This window comes from Muntiacus reevesi, chromosome 2 (genome assembly GCF_963930625.1).
Source record: "Muntiacus reevesi chromosome 2, mMunRee1.1, whole genome shotgun sequence".
NCBI classification, from domain to species: Eukaryota; Metazoa; Chordata; class Mammalia; order Artiodactyla; family Cervidae; genus Muntiacus; species Muntiacus reevesi.
In genome coordinates this window covers 248,831,791-248,852,283 of record NC_089250.1, presented here as the reverse complement: position 1 = coordinate 248,852,283, position 20,493 = coordinate 248,831,791, and the positions used below count along the sequence as shown (strand labels likewise).

The following is a 20,493-nucleotide window of genomic DNA, read 5'->3' as shown; positions in this document are numbered from 1 at the left end:
AGATGGAAACTTGGATGGCATTCTTGTTCCCCAGTGGTAACTGACTGGATGTTCAGGATGGAATGCTTGCTGACCCCTTGAGCACAGCTATTGTGCTGGGTTAATACTGTGTTTCCGTCTATAGTTTATCACTTGGAGTGCCTATCTAAAACAAACCATCCGGTGTATCCAGCTAGTTCAGGACATCCACTTTGCAACGGATAAGGATTTCCTTGTGCTTAAACTGTGAGGTCTTTTTTTTCTGATCTAGTGGAAAAACATTACTTTATTAGTGTTTTTATTAAATATTTTTCAGTTATTTAATTTTGTTTGCTGTTGTTACATCTAATTTTGTGTTACATTTTATTTTTTCTACTTCTTTAACAGCTTTCATCATATAATACCTTTTCTCATTTCTCCTGTATTTTTTAATTTTTTTTTCTCATTTCTGCTTTATTAATTGGTCTTTTGGGGGGAGGGTTATATATCTTTCTTTTCCTTTTCAACCACACAACTTGAGGTCAGAGTGTATATTAAACATTTTAAATAACCTACATGCTGTGCACATAGAGAGAGTTCATTGATGTTGAAAAGGGGGAAGCGTTGCAATCTTCTTTTTAAAGAGTAAAAATTGTCTTCTATCATTTATGTCGGTGGTTTAGTCGCTATGTTGTGTCCGACTCTTGCGATCCCATGGTCAGTAGCCCGCCAGGCTCCTCTGTCCTTGGGATTCTCCAGACAAGAACACTGGAATGGGTTGCCATTTCCTTCTCCAGAGGATCTTCCCGACCCAGGAATCGAACCTGCATCTCCTGAATTGCAGGCAGATTCTTTTTTTTTTTTTTTTTTTTTTTAGTTCTACCAGTTTATTGCCACCAACCCATCTCCCTCCACCCTCGTGCACACAGGCTCAGTCATGTAAGCCCATGGACTGCAGCCCGCCAGGCTCAACACACTGCCAAATTTTGACCAGTGTATTACATTCATTTGTACTAAAACTAAGTACACAAACGGTTAGAGTGATGTCATATGGATTGGGGTAAAACTTGCTCTGAAAAGTTGGAAGCAAGTGTGATGTCAAGCCAGAGTCACAAAAAGATTGTGTATGTGTTACAAAAGTACATGAATTTCGCCTCAGGAATGTGCAAGAGAATGTATTCAGTACTTTAAGTAGTCCTGCACAGACAGCAACCCAGTTCTGAGGAGTGACTAAAAAGAGTGAAGAACCATGGACAGATAAACACTATAGACGTAAGTGTTGTAATTATTGTTGACTTTTGTAGTCTTGGCTTTTAATCCCTTCAGTGACCCTTGGTCAAATGGAAAAGATGAGCAAAACAGAAACTGTGACATATGTTATTGTTGTTCATTTGCTAAATTGTGTCCAACTCTTCCTGACCCCATGGACTGCAACATGCCAGGCTTCCCTGTCCTTCACCATCTCCTGGAATTTGCTCAGATTCATGTCCACTGAGTCAGTGATGTCATCCAACCATCTCATCCTCTGCTGCCCCCTTCTCCTTTTGCCTTCAGTCTTTCCCAGCATTAGGGTCTATTCCAGTGGATCAGCTTTTCACGTCAGGTGGCCAGAGAATTTGAGCTTCAGCATCAGTCCTTCCAATGAATATTCAGGGTCGATTTCCTTTAGGATTGACTGGTTTGATCTTGCAGTCCAGCAAGATTTTGTAGGACCTTCTGAGCCTCTGAGACTTTGGGGCTTAGCCTTCTTTATGGTCCCATTCTCACATCCATACATGACTACTGGAAAAACCAGCTTTGACTATATGGACCTTTGTCACCAAAGTGATGCCTCTGCTTTTTCGTATGCTGTCATAGCTTTCCTTCCAAGGAGCAAGCAGCTTTTAATTTCATGGATGCAGTCACCATCCACAGTGATTTTAGAACCTAGGAAAGTAGTTAATCTTATTTAATCCTCTCAGGATAGTTGGTATTAAGGTTAATATTAGATTTTGTGGACTAGAAATTGAGATTGAAAAGTTGAGTTATTTGTCCAAATCATGAAGTTTATAATTGACAGAACTGAAATTCAAATATGGTCTGTTCAATTTCATATCTTAACCTCTTCCTACTTTGTCCAGAGTATATTAATTGCACACCCAAATATACACTGATATTCATTGTGTGCTCAAGCACAGGCATTGACACTTTTATTACATTTCTCATTCAGCTCCCATAGCCATTTGAAGTTGGTATTTAATGTTTTACAAATGTGGAAACTGAGGCTTAGACAAGAAAATTATGTGCTTCAAACCTCTCAAAAGGTAAATGGTAATATCAAGGCCTGTACTGAATTTCATTTGACTTTAAAATTTGTTGCTCTGTTTTTATACTTCAGTGACTTAACAAAAATTATCCAAAGAGCATCAGCTGTAGGTTAGCAAATGCATTGGAGGACGTGAGAAGCAGACAGACAACAACTGCATGCTGATACTCCGTTGTCCTCTCCACATTTATGGAACAGTCCTTTTCCCCACTGTTATTGTCTCCGCTCTTGAATCTTTTTCTGAAATTGCCTTCTAATCCATGTTTTTCTTTGTTATTTGAGGGCATGTATTAAGTTGCTCAGCTATGTCCAACTCTTTGCAACCCCATGGACTATACAGTCCATGGAATCCTCTAGGCCAGAATACTGGAGTGGGTAGCCTTTCCCTTCTCCAGGGGATCTTCCCATCCCAGGGATCAAACCCAGGTCTCCCACATTGCAGGGGGTTTCAGCTGAACCACAAGGGAAGCCCAGAATTAACTTTAGTATTATTTATTTAATAGAACACATGCTTATTTAAAAGTTCAAGCATTGTAGAAATAACTTTCAAAAGAAGAAATCACTGTAATTACAATACAGATATAACCATTATTAGCAAATGGGCATATTTTCTTGAGTACTTTATGAACATACTAATTATATATAATTTTTTAAAACATGAAAGCTTAAAGCTTTTTTTTTTTTTTTTTTTGAGAACTTCCTTTTTTCACCTAGTAACTCTGATATACCCTGAGTTTTGCCTTTGGTTTTATAGTGTTTGAGTCATTTTACATCGTTTTTAAAAATCTGATAAGGTTAAGTAAAAAACAAAACAAAACTAGCCTCTACTTAGCAGGAGATTAAGAAGCAATATAAATTATTCCTAATCAGCCTTATGCAAAGTGCTTTTCTTGTTGCCTCTGCTTTAGTGAAAATAAAAGTCTTTATCTTTCCATTTTTTCTAATGACATAGGTGGTCAAGACTTTCTTACAGTTGTCAACAGTCCTCTGCTTTGTATTTTTTTTTTTTTAATATTTTTTTATTTTATTTATTTGATTGTGCCAGGTCTTAGTTGTAGCATGTAGGATCTTTAGTTGCGGCCTGTGTGATCTAGTTTCCCAACCAGGGGTGGAACCTGGGCCCCTGCATGGGGGAGTATGGAGTCCTAGCCACTGGACCAAAAGGAAGTCCCTGCTTTTGTATGTTTTGAAGTAAGCAAAAAGGGAATGACACAGATAGCATTATTTCACATAAAGCAGTACTTCTTTTTAGGGGAGGGAGAAGCACTAAGAGTAGAATTGACTTATAAAAATAGAGATGTGTCACAGAAAATAAACATAAATGTCAACACTAAAAAGAAAAGAAAAATATGTAATTTGAAGTAAGTTTTCAAATGCACAGTGTTTTCTGGCTGTGGATGAGTTATATAAAGGATTTTCAACACACATCTACTTACTGTTTAGCAATTTTCACAAGGAAATTTGCTGGTAGCTGTCTTCCTTACAAAAACATTTAAAAATGCAAACCTAAGATGTTTAAAACATTTTTTTGTGAAAAATTGAAAAGCTTGCATATTCTTTTGCAGTTTGAAGAAACATTCCAAAGAAAATCACTTTTTAAAATCATTTTTTAAATATTTACTTTATAAATGACCCACAGTGGGTTTTACCATACAAGATTAGTAGTTGAAGAAGACTACCAAGGAGAAATTATACAGTAAACAGTCCAAATACCCAAATTATTTCAACTGTTTGTTCTATGTTCATATATATAAAAGCATGAAAGCTAATACTTTTGAATAAAAGTAATAGATAGCCATGTTAGAATTTAATTGAGGCCTAAAAAATATCCTTTTTTGCCAGTTTGCATAAATTTATTATAAAAGGCCATAATTTTAAAATTTTAATTGTTGGGGACAAATTTCAGAGCTGCCTTATTTCTGGTTTGTTTGGATTTATTCCACTGTAGCTTAGAGGTTTAAAAGGAAATTTGAGTTCTTTCCATCTCAGTAGTAATTTGAGATCCTCAGAAAGGAGGTATCTCCTACTTCTATGGACTTGGACAGGCCTTGGAGTGAAATGGAGTAGGAAGATGGGTGCTCTGCTTAGGTGCTCAGTCGTGTCTGACTCTGTGACCCCATGGGCAGTAGCCTGCCAGGCTCCTCTGTCCACCGGATTCTCCAGGCAAGAATACTGGAGTGGGTTGCCATTTGCTTCTCCAGGGAATCGTCCCAACTCAGGTTATGGAACTCAGGTCTCCTGCGTTGCAGGCAGATTGTTTACCCTCTGAGCCACCAGGGAAGCCCAGGAAGATGGGTAATGAAATTAATTGAAAATCTCAGGACAAACACAAGCGATAGTTACTTTGTTTTAAAGCAGAACACTGAAATCACATAAGCCCATGTACTGCTTCCCAGGTAAATTAGATATCTGTTTATGGTTCTCCAACCATTGTGGATGCCCAGTTAGATGGGGGTATGGGTGCCATTATTATCAACTCAAGTAAAACTCATTGCTCCTTTAATAAGGCCATGCACTAGCCTGTGTGTTTGTGTCTGTTTCATTTAAATATGTATAGTAATAAGCTCATTGATGCTACTCTGTGATCTTTTGAGTATGTCGTAAAGGGAACTTTTCTAACACTATAGTATTTAAGAATAGTCATTTAGAATGTCTTTAATTTCTCCCAGTTTTGAGCCCAAAAGTTAATATACTGCTTTAAATGTTTAAAAAGTAAGTCTCTGCCATTAGCAATGTCTGGAAACTCTAAGAATTTCTGCCAAAGTTGTGATCTTATTTTCTCTTGAAAGCATGGAGCTAAACTAAAGCTTGTGTTCAAATGCCTGAGTCAGCTGCTCAAGGCCTATGTTAGGTGCACCCCTGCTCATTTTTCTAGGATGATAAAGTCTCCTTGGTAACCTGAAGCAGTTAACTCTTACTGTCTCCGCCTAGAAAATACATGTATTATAACTAGACATAGAAAGCACCCATATAAACACACACAAATCTTTCTAAATGTTGACATTAGTATTATTGTATCTTCTAGAATTACATTTAACTTTAGCAGATCTTGTTCAATAACTTATAAGAAAATAATTTTGCCTCTTCTACTGATGGCTGTTAAATTTTTTTAACTTTTCTAGCTTTTTAATTTAGAGAAGAAAGGCATCTACTATTTATTGAATGTTTAATATATGCCTAGAATTTTTACTTGCTTGCAACTGACAAACACACATACGTACAATCTATTAGTAAAGTTTCGAAGGTTTGTAAAGCTTCTAAGGCTATAAAATATTAATACTAGCTATTATGACATTGATAAGCATTGATAATCATATCTTTCTAGTTTTTCAGTTCCCTTGATACTACTCTAATGACCTATCACAGTGTAATTTGAGAGGAGGCAGATGCCTGAAGTAACATATATTGATGTTAGCAGAGGAAATGGCAACTGATTTATCTATATTCAACTATTTATTGAAATTTTAATGCTTTTTAAGATTTTAATAATGTTCAGTTTATCTAGTTTTTGACATAAGAACACCATGCCTCAAATGACAGTAGTTGCCAGTCATAAAGGAGGTAAAAGAAATATACATCTTAAAAGAGAACTTAAAAAGAAAAACGTTTTCTGTTGATTAAAAGCCATATCTTAATTTGGGACTACCATTGATAGAAAAACCCTTTAATACCATTAATAGAAAGCTACCATTAATAGAAAAACAAGTACAATATCTTTGTACTTGTTTTTCAAAGCTATGATGGTTTGTTTTCATAACTGTCTCTCTTACTAGACTGGGCATTCCTAAGTGCAGAGTCCATGCCTAAGCTGCTCTTGTATTCTCAGGGGCTAGCCTAATGCCTGATACTTGGAAGGTAGCTACAAATGTTGATTGAGTTGAATCTAATTGAAGTAGAGATACCTAGCCTGGAGAAGAGAGAGATAATCTCAAACTTCAGATGTTTGAAGGGTCCTCATGTGGAAGAGATTAAGTTTGTTCTGTATGTCCTCTGTAGACAGCAAACCAGTGAGTGAAAGTTTCAAGTTTCTAAATGCTAAGAGTTGTTTAAAGCTAGTTGGGGCTCTCTCAGGAGGTAATGAATCTATCTCCAGATTCATTCGTGTTGTCCAACTACTGAGATAATTCAAGTATTTAATTGCTCATTTTTTCCCTTTACTCGTGTATTCAAACATTTACTGAACAGGCACTGGTCTGAATGTTGGACATCAAGATTGACTAAACCATAAACCCTGCCTTTGGGGAATTTGCAGCCAGCAGGGGAAGTGAAGTATTATTAACAAAGGATTACAACCCAGGGTGCTTAGAAGTTATTACAGAGGAGTGAGTAATGGCAACACCCTGGAGAGAGTAAACAGGATAGGCTGCTGAGGAGGTGAGTTGACCAGGCAGGCAAAGGGAGAAGGGAGTCCTGAGAAGAAACAATATAAAAAGACTCAGAAGTCAGTTTTTAGGATAGAGTAGTGGTGTGTCATTTGGATTACCTGTGCTCTTAAAGCACCCTCTAATCCTAAAATTCTGTGGGCAGGCTCTTTTAACTTTGTGTATTTTTTTTTCACTTCATGCCAGATGGTTCCTGTATGTATATATTTCAGTTGCTATTTTTCATAGGAAGTAAAAATACTGACCTTCTCCTTTGACTTTTGTTCGTAGTTAAATTCATACGAGAAGTAACACCATATATCAAGAAGCCATCGCTGGTGTCAGATCTGCCCTGGGAAAGTGCCGCTCCCCAGTCACCCAGCTTTAGTGGCAGTGAGGACTCTGGTTCTCCAAAACACCAGAACAGCACCAAGGACAGGAAGGTCATCCCGCTCAAAATGTGCTTTGCTGCTAGAAACCTAAGCATGCCGGACCTGGAGAACAGGTGAGCTGTACCTAAGGAGAACATCCTACTCACAGCTTTGCAAACTTAAATGGATATATTAGAATACTGCTTTTGCATATGTTATGCAATATTATGACTGTTGACTAAATTAGGTAAAGAAAAGCATCAATCTGAGATGAGAGAATCATTTCTGGACTTCCATATTTAAATTACTTCACACATATATGTGTATTGTTGTTGTTCAGTCTCTCTGTCTTGTCTGACTCTTTGTGGCCCTCTGGACTGCAGCACGCCAGGCTTCCCAGTCCTTCATTATCTCCTGGAGTTTGCTTAAACCCGTGTCCATTGAGTCAGTGATGTCATCCTACCATCTCGTCCTCTGTCGTCCCCTTCTCCTCCTGCCTTCAATCTTTCCCATAATCAGGGTCTTTTCCAGTGAGTCAGCTTTTTGCATCAGGTGGCCAAACAATTTTGGATGAACACACAAGAAACTTAATGATGGTTATCCCTGGGGAGTGAAGTGGGATTAGAAGGTAGAAGGAAAGAAGAGGCCTTTACTTTTCATTTTATGCCTTTATGGAGTGTTAATAATACGCCTTCATTGTGATTATGACTTAATAACTGAAGAAAATCTTGTTTAAGAAACTTCTAAAAATATCTCCATAGAAGGAAATTCCTTATTCTATGGATAGTGAAAAGAATCAGAGATCTTCATTATAGATCAGGTTGCATCAACTACTAATGTCACCCTTGCAAGTTAGCTTCTCTTGACCTCAGTTTCCTCATTTATAAAATGAGAACATTGGATTGAATAATTTCTAATGTCCCTCCTAGTTATATCACCATTTGGTTTCTATGACTTTGTCTTCATTAATGCCATGAAGTGGTACCATTAAACTTAGAATAGACATTAAGGGAAAAAAGAAAGATAATGATAGTTGGGAAGATCCCCTGGAGGAGGAAATGGCAACCCACTCCCGAGTTCTTGCCTGGAGAATTCCATGGACAGAGGAGCCTGGTGGGCTACAGTCCATGGGGTCACAAAGAGTCGGACACAACTGAGTGACTAACTTTCACTTTCACAAGGACAAACTTTTTATAATCTACTTTGACTTTTATGGTCTCCTCTGATCTGATTGCATAGTCAGGTGCCTAGTCAGGATGGGATGGTTCACAGAAGACAACAAGAAAGTGAATGACCTTCTTGAGCATCTTAGGCCATAGGGACATAGAAGCTCCTCCTCTGTAGAATATTTTTCTGAGTGCTGCAATCACACAGGCCTTGGTTTGAGTCCCGACTCGGTCACTTGCTCCAAGGAGGGCTCTGAGCAAGTTCCTGCACCTCTATAAACCTTCATATTCTCATTGATTAAGAAAAAAGGCTTAATTGTGCAGATTAAATGAGATAACCACATGCAGCCTTTGCATAGAGTCAAACACACAGCAGGATCATAAGAAATAGTAGCTTAAAAAGTCCTAACTGCTAACTTTAACTTTGTGTGTGTGCATTGCAAGCTAATTCTTTATGTCTCAGCCACCAGGGAATCCTATATATATATATATACACACACACACACACATACACACACACACACACGTTTTGTTTGGCTTTGCTATGTGGCTTGTGGGATCTTAGTTCCTGAGTCTACAGAGGTAAAAGTGTGGAGTCCTAACCACTGGCTGCTGCTGCTGCCAAGTTGCTTCAGTCGTGTCCAACTCTGTGCCACCCCATAGACAGCAGCCCACCAGGCTCCCTCATCCCTGGGATTCTCCAGGCAAGAACACTGGAGTAGGTTGCCATTTCCTTCTCTAATGCGTGAAAGTGAAAAGTGAAAGTGAAGTCACTCAGTTGTGTCTGACTCTTAGTGACCCCATGAACTGCAGCCTACAAGGGATTTACCACGGATTTACCATGGATCCCTCATCCATGGGATTTTCCAGGCAAGAGTACTGGAGTGGGGTGCCATTGCCTTCTCCGCCTAACCACTGGACCACCAGTGAATTCTCATATATACATATTTTGAAAATTACATTCTGATATGTTTGTATTGTTTTTATTTGCTTTCTTTTAAAAGTTCAAGACATAGAAATTACTTTGTGTTACATACAGGCATACAGGTTTATTTGTGAAAGATTATATATATATTGGATCATATGTAAATACAAAACAGCTTGATCTTTGAAGAAATGCTATTTTTTTTTATACAATAAGAATCTAATTTGTAAAGTGAATTATCACCTCTTAAATCCAAATTAAATTTTTTTTCTCAAATGAGATAGGTTTATGTAGAAACTTTGATCCGTTAATCATGGACTTTAAAAAAAAAAAAGTAAGGACTAGAGTAGAGTTGTAATGTGACTAAAGAAGAACAAATAGCCACTAAATTTGTCAACTGACTGTCAGGCTGAGGAAAGTATTCGGGCTATGTCCCTCCATTATAAATCATTTCTGAGAATGAGAGTAGATTGTTGTCTTAGTCCATCAAGCTGCTGTTAAAAATAAATAAATAAATAAATAAATAAATAAACTGGGTGGCTTATAAACAACAGAAGTTTATTTTTCATGGTTAGGGGATAGGAGGGAAGTCCAGGATCAAGGCACTGGCAGACTTAGTGTCTGGTGAAGGCCCGCTTCCAATGGTCATTTCCTTGCCGTGTCTACAATGGCAGAGAAGTCTAGAGAGCTCTCTGGGGTCTCTCTCACAGGAGAGTACTAGTCCCATCTGTGAGGGCTCTGCCCTCATGATCTAATTGCCTGACAGAGGCCCCATTTGCTAATCTTGTCATATTTGGGTTAGAATTTTAACATACGGATTTGAGGCGGAGACACAAACATTTAGTCTATAGCACTTGCAGTGCTGCTGCTATATCTGAGTATTGTCAGAAAAGAAAAAGTATTACGTAGTTTCTGTAGGTTACTGGAGTTGTGGGAGTGAGGAAAGAAGGAAGGAAGAAGATGAAATGACTTGGCTATATTGCTGAAAGCTCTGCTAATTTGTCATCCACGAAGACATCTTTCAGAGCTCAATAATCTTGACCTTTATTGAAACTTGGGGCTGCATTCTCTTTAGCACATATGCTAAAGACATTTGATCAATGGTCAAATTTAAAATAGATTTTTAGAACCAAATGGAGAGGGCAGTTTGGGCTACAAGAGTGTATCACACCATGCTCTTTAGTAAGACCATTGATTGGTCTACTTGACCAGAGTGTACTGTACAAGGGAAATTCTTAGAAGAGTCAGGCTGTTGCAGATTCTCAGGCTTAATTCTGTAAGTAATTCATTTCTGATGTTGCTTGAAATACCAAATTTGAGGACTTCCATGGCAGTCCTGAGGTTGACTCCATGCTCCCACTGCAGGGGGCACAGTTTCAATCTTTGATCGGGGAACTAAGATCCAGTATGCCCCACAATGCAGCCAAAAAAAGAAATACCAAATTTGCATATGATCTGCTTTTTGTAAAATATAAATCGAAAGAGATTCAAAATTATTCTTATATCACTCTTACTTGCATTCCAAGCGTGCTTTCTAGAGAAAAAGAAAAACGGTAGAATTGCAGGTACCTGGAAAAATTACGTGTGACTTTGGTTATCCCCACAGGAATGTGGATATTTATCCTATGTGTCTTGGTTAAAAAAAAAAAAGTTAAGAACCATTGACTCATTAGACTGAAGTTAGGGTGGTGGACTTTGACACTTCAGCCAAGCTATTTGTTTTCCATAAGCCATGGTTTCCTCCTGTAGAAAATGAAAGCTTATATAAGAAGCTTAAATAAGAAAATTATTATAAAATTGGCATAGAAGGCTCCCAGTATATTATTATTATACCTGCTGCTGGTGTCCTTATAACCTTAAATAAGTCCCTTAAGTTTTCTGTCCTCCTATTTTTTTCCTTCCATAAAATGAACATAATAATATATGTTCAACTCTGTTTTTTAGAACTACTTCAATAATAAATAAGATAGTATCTATAAAATCACTTCGAGCTCATTCATCCTAAAATTTATCTCAGCTCTGTCAAAGGGAATGTCATTACAGGTAACACAACTGCAATGTTTAAAGCCATGGAGAGAAACAGTTCATTTAGGAACAGTAAAAATAAATTTTATCAGGACATCTGTCACCAAGATATTTATCACATTGTAGCCCTAATTTTTTCCCTCATGTTTTACTGTGAAAATCTTCAAACTTTTAGCAAAGTCAAAATAATTTTACAGTCAACACTCATTTTTCTACCACCTAGACTCTACCATTAACATTTTACTCTGTTTGCTCTATCACAGATAGGCCCGTTTAGCCATCCACCAGTCCGTCTTATATTTTTGATTCATTTCACAGTGAATTGCATACATTACTATGCTTACGTCTACTCAAGCACGCATATAGAGTTCAGTGTTTTTGTTGTAACTTTTTTCCTTTTGAGATACTATCTACATACAATAAAATACACAAACCGTAAGTTGTAACAGATGCATTCAGTTGTGTGACCCAAGCCTGTCAAGATACAGAGCATTACTCTTAACCCTGGGATGTTTTCTTTTGCCCTCCCCGGTCAATTCCCTCTCCCACCGTCCAAGGCTACTCTTGTTCTGACTTGCTGTCATATGTTGGTTTCAACTATTCTAAAACTTCATAAAATTATAGTCATGTCATGTGTACTTTTTGTGATAGAATTATTTTACTCAGTGTAAGATTTTTTTTAATTTATTTTTTAATTGAAGTAAGATTGCTTTACAGTGTTGTGTTGGTTTCCAGTGTAAGATTCTTGAGCTTCATCCTTCCTGTTATGTGTAACAATAGTTCTTTCTCTTTTATTGCCAAGTAGTAGCATATTTTATGGATATACCACAGTTTCATAGTTTCTTTATCAATTTTCCTTTTGATGGTTACAATTCTTGCCGGCATACATTTTTAGTTCTTGTGGGTAAGTTCTTAGGAGTGAAACTGCTGACTCAAAGGATAGGTGTATGTTTAGTTTTTTTCAAAAACCTGCTAGACTTTTTTCCAAAGTGGTTGTGCTGTCTTACATTCCTACCAGCCACATCCATACCAACATTGATAGTGTCAGTCTTTCTAACATTAACTGTTCTGATGAATGTGTAGTGGAATCTCTTTGTGGTTCATCCTTTGTGTTTATATAAAGACTTCTTTGACAGGAGAGGAAAGCAACCTTTTTTTTCCCTCTGTTTCACTACATTGATTTAGTTTGACTATCTAGAGCTGGAAAAAAGTGCTGACTATCAGAATGTGTTAAGTGAGGAGGGGGAAGAAATTTATTTGCTTTTTCCACCTCTCCTCTTTCAAGACCTCACTAGATGCTTCTGATCGTTATAAGCAGTTCATTGTGGAAACTGAAAGCTAAATAAATAATGACAAACTCCAGGGAGAGAACATGAGCCTGTTCCTTAGCAAACAGCATTATGGGCAGTGCAGAGTTTATCGAGAAAAAGGTGTTCTTAAACACTGCTTTTCAGAAATGTAACTGTTATTATTGAAGAGGTTCACAAGGTCTGGGTCATCTTCGCTTTGACCGTTTTCCATGTAAAAGGTAAATTTTGGCTTTATAACATACAACAACATGATTATTAATTGAACATTATTATAAATTGAACTCATACTTTATGACAAAGACTTTTCTGAACAGAAGAAATTAAAGCAGGCTAGACTTACAGAATCTTATACCCTGTGGACCTAACCATGATCTGATTCATCTGGTCAGAATGTAATTGCTTTTCTCAGGAAATCCTCAGTGGTTTGACTGGAGGCCAGACCTCTTCACACTGTAGCTGTCTCCTCCTCTCTCCTGTGGGCCCAAACAATGACTGGCAGACTGCCTCCAAACTCTTAGTAGTTTTCATTTGAATTTGTCTTTTAAGACAGCAGTCAACATTAGGAAGCACTTTGTTCCCTTTATCAGCTCCAGGGGCTGCTTCTTCAAAGGCAGACTTCTGGATCCTAGAATCATTAGTCCTGTTGTGGAGTTTATGTTCTGTTTCTTCTAATTTAATTTCCTATTTTATAATCATATTTTAAGAAACACTGCAAATTTTCTCTTTTGATGAAAAGTTGGTGATTCTGTCCTAGGGAACTGTTTTACTTCCTGTTTTCCCCTTTTTTAGCCTAGTGGTCCCATGATCTTCTGCTTAATCAGGTTAAGTTTATTTTATAACAGATATTTTCCTTTCTTTCACTTATTAATAAGTAGGAACTTTAACATCAGGATTTTCAGAGTTTTGTGGCCAAGGACCTGTGCCTGAGAGGCTCTCCCGGGAACTGTATGAGGTCTGGAGGCTTCTTCAGAAAGTGAACGTTTTGTGCCCAGAGAAGGAAGAGCTGATTTCTGCCTTTAGTGTTAAGTAGGTCAGCAGGAGGAGTGAAAGAAATTTTTCGTCATGGTTTTGCGACTGAACTTTTAGCACGTGATTAAGGATGTTAAGCTGGTCACAGTGCCAAAGCAACCAGGTAGAAATGAACAGCCTCTGTAGAAAATGGTCAGCCCAGTAAAGGACCTAAACTAAGGACATCCCTGGCTCCTGCATTCAGTGTGGTGGGATGAGGGAGGAGGTCAGGCTTCTGCTGGATTGAGGGTGGGGCAGTCACTAGCTGCTGGGTGTGGGGAATGCTGAACCAGTCAGCTGGCCTCTCTATTTTAGCTGCGTACTTTACTCCCACTTCCAGAGGTAACTGGTGCCTCCAGTTCCTCGGTCTCTTCAGGATTCTGCAACATGGACTGGCTCGGGTTTGACTCTCCCCTACTTTTCTTAGGTTTGCTAAATCATTTAACTTCTCTGTCTGCTTGCCAGCTTCCAAAATTTTGTTGTAGTCGCTCCTCTCATCTTCTCCCTGAGTTTGTAGGATTATGCTTTTTAAAAATTCCCTTTAAATTTGTAAATGATTCCTTAGATAAAATACCAGAAGCACAGTACATTAAAGAAAACTTTACAAGTTGAACTTTATTAACAATGAAAGCTTCTGCTGTGTAACAGACACTGTGTACTAGGGTTCTCCAGAGAAACAAACAATAGGATGGATAGATAGGTTTATTTACTTATTATAGGAATTAACTCATGCAGTTGTGGAGACGAAGTCCCATGGTCTGCAAGCTGGAGAAATAGAAAAGCCAGTCTTAAAGTTCACCTCAAGTTCAAAGGCCCAAGAACTAGGAGCAGCAGTGTTTGAGGGCTGGAGAAGATGAATGTCCCAACTTAAGAACAGAGTGAATTTGCCTCTCCTCTGCTTTTTTTATTCTATTTATGCCCTCGGTGAATTGCATGATGCCCAGCCGCGCTGGCAAGGGCCATCTCCTTTACTCATTCTACTGGTGATGCTGATCTATTGCAGAAACACCTTCACAGACACACCTGGAAACAATGTTTTACCAGCTACCTGGACATACCTTACTTAGCCCAGTCAAGTTGACACATAAAATTAACCATCACGCACTGTTAAGAGAACAAAGAGATAAGCTGAGGACTGGGAGAAAAATCTTTGTAAAATACATATGAAATAAAGGACTGACAACTGAAATATACAAAGAATTCTAAAACTCAGTAATAAGAAGACAATCCAGTTTTAAAATATGCAACAGACACTTCACCAAAGAAGAAATAGAGATGACAAATAGGCAAATGAAAGGTGCTAAAATCATATTCCATTAAGAAATTGTGAATTAAAACAATAAGATATCACTGTACACATACTAGAATGGCCAGAATCCAGCCAACAGTACCACATGCTGGTAAAGAGGTGCAATACCAGGAAGGCTTAGTCATCAGTGAGGGGAATGCAGAACGATACAGCTACTTTGGAAGACAGTTAGGCAGTTTCTTACAAAGCTAAACATAGTAGTCCTACCATGTGACCCCACAACTGTGCTCCTTACTATTTACCCAAAGGAGTCAAAAACTTAGGTCCACACGGAAACCTACACATGAGTGCTTTAATCATAATTGCCAAAATTTGAAAACAACCAAAAGGACCTTCCATAGGTGAATGGATAAACAAACTATGGTCCCTCCAGACAGTGGAATATTATTCAGCCAGAAAAAAGTAAGCTCTCAAGCCACAAAAGACATGGAGGAACCTTAAATGCATATTGCTAAGTGAGAAAGTTACATACTACAGATTTCTTGGACACAGATCAACAGTTGCCAGGAGTTCAGGGCCAGGGAGTCGGGGTAATGTACTGTTTTAAATCTTCCATAACAAGTGTATAATTTTTTTTAGAGAATATAATCATTTTTTAGCCAACAAATATCAATATTTATGTTAAGGACCATGTCAGCAACAATTGATATAGTGAAAAATAACATTTTAAAAAGAAAAAAACATTATAAAATAGTATAGAAAACTAAATAAAGGTCAATGTGAATATTAAGCTATTTGTCAGAAATCTCTTTTCTTCTCTCTACTTATTCTGGGCTTTTTGGATGGAAGAGTTCCTCCTGCCTAGGAGTGTGTGTCCTGCTGGTGACTCAACAGATAGTTTCATCCTTTTTGGATCCAATTAAATCTCCCCAGGCCATTTATCTATTGTAATCCATCTTACATCACACCATAAAATTATTTTTTAGCTTATTATTTTTAATTGTGATAAAATACACATAAGATTTACCATCATAAGTATTTTTCTGGAGGAGCAAATGGCAATTCATTACTGTATTCTTGCCTGGGAAATCCCATGGACAGAGGAGCCTAGTTGGCTATAGTCTATGGGGTTGCAAAGATTCAATCCCATGACTGAGCAACTGAGCACACACATGCACACACACACACACACAACATAAAATTTACCATCTTAACTATTTTTAAATGTGTAGTTCAGTGGTATTAATTATATTCATATTACTATAATACCAATCTTCAGAACTTTTTCCTCTTGTACAACAAAAATTGTACCCATTCAACAGCTCTCCATTTCCCTCTCCTCCCACCCCCAAGCCACTACCATCCTAGTTTTTGTTTCTGTGACTTTGACTACTCTAGGTACCTCATATAAGTGGACTCATATAATATTTGCCCTCTTGTGATAGGTTTGTTTCATTTAGAATAATCCTCTCAAGGTTCACTCGTACTGTGTAGCATGTGTCAGAGTTTCTTCCCGTTTTAAAGCTGAATATTATGTGTTTGTGTATCCCATTTTGTTTATCCCTCCCATTGATGGACATTTGGGTTATTCCCACCTTTTGGTTATTGTGAATGATGCTCCTCTGAACCTAGGTGTACACATATCTCATAAAGTTAATTTTTTAATTCATTGTCTTGATCATATTGTCCCCTTGTTCAGAATCCTCAGTGATTCCACGTTGCTTACCAATTAATATCCAGACTTAACCTGCTATTCAAAACCCCCAAAGTTTTAATCTCAAACTACTTCTTGCTGTATTTAGCTATAGGATAGGAAATCAAATAAACTCATCAGAACTATAACTAAAACAGAAGCAAAACAGCTTGTGACTTGCAATCTAAAGATGCTTCAGGTATGGGCTTCGTGAAGTGTTTCGACTGGTCACAGATCTTATTTTATGTTTTGACTATTTTCTAGAACTCTCTGGCCTATTTGGCTGTTACTGTAAAACTGTGAAGTCATAAGAAACATGGATAGACTGGTGGGTAGACCTTCAGGTAGCTAGCAGGGTAAGTCTAGTGGGAGGGCATGTCAGTGGATAAGTAGGTAGGTAGCATGGATAGATGTGTTTATAAGCTGTATACCAGTTTGGTAAGTGTGCCCTAGTGGTGAAGAGGCCCCCGTTGCAGTCCTGCTTTGCTGCTAACATCTCAGGAGTGCCTTTTTGAGCCAAGAATTTTGTGGTAGTCATCACAGTTCTTTATAGAAGTAGTTTTTGTAACTTGTATATTAGTTAAATATAAACTTTCTGCCTTCCCCATTAGATGATAGGCCCAGTGAGAGGAGAGACTAGTTTTTCTCTATTTTTTTCACTATTGTATCTCTAAGACAGTGTCAAGCATAGAATCTAGAAAACAGTAGGTTTTCATTAAATGTTTATTTAAGAAAGGATGGACTGACCAGAGCTCAAATGAGAATGAATATTTGCCACATTAAGTATGGCAAGTTAAAATATGTGGAACTTTTTTTTTTAATATGTGGAATTATAAAGGAATTTCTAAATATGACCAGAGAGAGGGATGCAAGCTTCAAGGCAGACATGCTGGTTGGTGTACCTGTAAACCAGTCATGTTTGTCAGGTACTGTGGGATCTCGTGACAGGGCTGCATGGAAGCAAAAACTGTCTTCAGAAAGATGAAAGAATAAGAAGTTCTCTCCTTGGTCAGTGGCAGTTTGTCAGTTTTCAGCCTACCATGAAAAACACTCCGAAGAGCTTTTTATTTTTTCCCTTTTAAAAGATATAAATGTTCACTGTTAGAGCACGGTGGTGAACATATGTTAGTCATTTATTGATTTTTTAAAATTCATCTTGGCAAAAGCTTTGATCAAAACACAAGATAGTACCCAGCAAATTGCTTTATAAGGAATTGGTTGCGTGTACCTTTAAAAAAATTTAAATAAGTCCTAAAGGATACTTTTGAAGTAGAGATTGTTCTCAATTGAGCATTAATAAATAATAGTCATAGAGTTGAAGATTTCTTAACTATTTTTCCTCCACTACTTGGAGAATGATTTAATCATTTGATATTACCCAGATCCTAGAAAACAATTCCAAATTTTCATAGAGAGTCATATTCTTCAGCTATTTTATTTCACACAGTGGAAATTTCAGTTCAATTTTTGGCAATAAGTTTTGCTTACCTAGCAATTCTATATACCAGAATTTTCTAAGTATTTAAAAAAAAATTCTTTCATTACAATGTGCCCATGAGATTCAACAAGCAGGCTCTCCATTTCTTTGACTTGGAAATGAAGGTGGAGCGAAGTGTTCTTGCTACGGATTCTACACTAGGTTCTCTCATTTCAGGTCATTTCATGAATACTGAAACAGCAGACCCAGCAGTTAGTCTTTCTGGTGATGATCTTTCCACATGTGGATTTCTCTGGGATTGGACTCTAAGGAATTAAGAAAAAGCATTTATATTTTGGAATGTAAAATTAAAGTTGATTTTCAGTTATGTATGTTGAACCATGGCAGTTTTGATGGCTTCTGATCTAGCTCATTTTCTTTTTTCTTTTTCCACACAGATTGATAGAGCTCCATTCTCCTGATAGCAGGAACACGTTGATCCTCCGTTGCAAGGATACAGCCACAGCACACTCCTGGTTCGTAGCTATCCACACCAACATAATGGCTCTCCTCCCACAGGTGTTGGCTGAACTCAATGCCATGCTTGGTGCAACCGGCACAGCGGGAGGCGGCAAGGAGGTTAAGCACATTGCCTGGCTGGCAGAACAGGTAGGCGGGGAGGCAGGGCAAGGCCTTACCGGGCCACCGTTCAGAGCCAGGATGGTTCCCCCATTTCGTATGTCTGGAATATTTATCACAGTCAGGTCTCCAGTGCCTAACTTGTAGATCTTTTGTTTCTCCTCCCCTAGTCTTTAGCTATTTATTGCTAATTATCACTTCCACCAGAATTGACTGTCATGACAGTCATCATCATAATGTAACTATGAAGAGATTCTTATCATTTCTATCCTTAGTGACTGGAGATAAATTTCATGATATTAGAATGGAATCAGCAACTTATTTTGCAAAGGGCTATTAGTGCCACGACTACTTAAGTCAGCCATGGTAGCAGCAAAACAGTCATAGACAGCATGAACATGAATAGATATGGCTGTGCTTTAATAAAACTTCATTTACAAAAACAGATAGTGGGCTGTACAGGCCATAGTTTCCCAATTCTTGCTCTAGTCTATTGACAGAGTTTCAGAGAGAACAGGCTTACTATCCTGATCTGGGAAAAATTTAAAATATACAAAATATTTTACAAGCTATTAAATACATGTGCAGTTGTCTTCTACAACTGACAAATGGAAAGAAACCAGAAAACTTAGAGGTTGTGTGAAAGGAAAGGAAGAACATAACCCTAGTTAGTTTAGATCTAAAGTTTGACAAAAGGGAGACTAAAAGTTCTACACGATGTTACAACACATCCTTTTTCTTTCGGGGCCTTCACCGTCAGTTGGGCCAGAGGGAGCTGAAAACAAACAGGATTAGGGAGTCAAAGATGAGTGTTCATTCGAGTGCTAACTATTCTTCATTGGTTTTCTTTTTAAAAGTTCCCTTATATCTTTGCACCCTAGTTCCTTCGTGTGTGCCAGGGGGGCAGGGATTGCATCAGTATCAGCCCAGAAAGGTTTTGTTCTTTTGTATTGTTGTTTTGTTTTATTTTAAATGCAGTTTCAGAGTCTGGCTCCCTGTGGTCCCCTCAGGAGTCCCCATTTGGGAGACTGATGGGGGGGCCTGGCAATCTCATTCGCTCCCCCAGGTGAATCAGTTTTGGACTCCACTGAACTATTTATTTTCAGCTGTGAAATTTTATGAACACTTCAAATAATGATTCTAATAAATTAGAACACAGAATTAGTACTGTGATGATTTCTAGGAGGCATGACTAGAATAAGCAGAAGAAACTAATGAAAATCATGGTATAAGTACTTATGACTTTGAAAGTTTTAGTATTTTATCATTGTTTCTATGTTTTTATATGCTGGTTGAAAAACTCAATGGAGTGGTAGTTCTGTGCTTTTGGCAATGTTAAAAATCTTCATGATTTAAAAAAACATTTCCGCAAGGTTCTAAGATTAAAATGAGAAGTTAATAGGTGAAGTCTTACCCTCCTTCTGGTTCCCCATCCACCTAATTCCCACCCCTCAGCCCCTAGAACGGTAATCACTTTGATTCCTTTATAGTGACTCTTTTGAGAGTTTTTTATGCAGATAAAAGCAAATATGAAATATGTTCTTTTTCTCTTTTACAAAAGAAGAAAGCATATTATGCACACTACTTTATATCAATACTTTGCTGGGTTTTTTTGTGAAACAGTATATCCTGGAGATCTTTTTATATCAAAACATATGGAACATTCTTTTTTACAGTGTATAGTTTTTCATTGTGTGGCTGTAGTTAAATAAGCATTTCTTCCAGTATTGTTGTCATAATCTTGTGCCCTGATAAAGAATGAGTAACCTTGCTATAATGAATAACCTTGTAGTTTGTCCTTTCACACGTGTGCTGTCCAAACTCTTTGGTTCCAGAATCCAGATAGAGCAGATAACAAGAGAACACACATTATCTGAATGTATTTGGTTCTTAAGTTTCTGGTAGTAAGTTGTAAAACTTTGGTTAGAAAAGGATTTTTCCAAAATTTCAGCATCATTTCCTGAGCTTTGATCATTAGAGTTCATAGAACTGAATATTTGTATATCTGTAGGATACATCTCAGAAGTGCAGTTTCAAAGGGTTTATTAATAACCTATCTCTATACG

General features: G+C 37.6%; 1 protein-coding gene across 1 annotated transcript in view; it reads left to right on the top strand.

Annotated features, from left to right (window-relative positions):
- Positions 1–5,787: 5,787 nt before the first annotated feature.
- SNTB2 (syntrophin beta 2) overlaps positions 5,788–20,493 on the top strand; it is a 37,456-nt gene continuing 22,750 nt past the window's right edge. The window contains exons 1-3 of the mRNA XM_065919343.1: positions 5,788–5,824; positions 6,916–7,129; positions 18,247–18,457. Of these exons, the coding sequence (XP_065775415.1) occupies positions 5,788–5,824; positions 6,916–7,129; positions 18,247–18,457 (462 nt within the window). The remainder of the gene's footprint in view (positions 5,825–6,915; positions 7,130–18,246; positions 18,458–20,493) is intronic.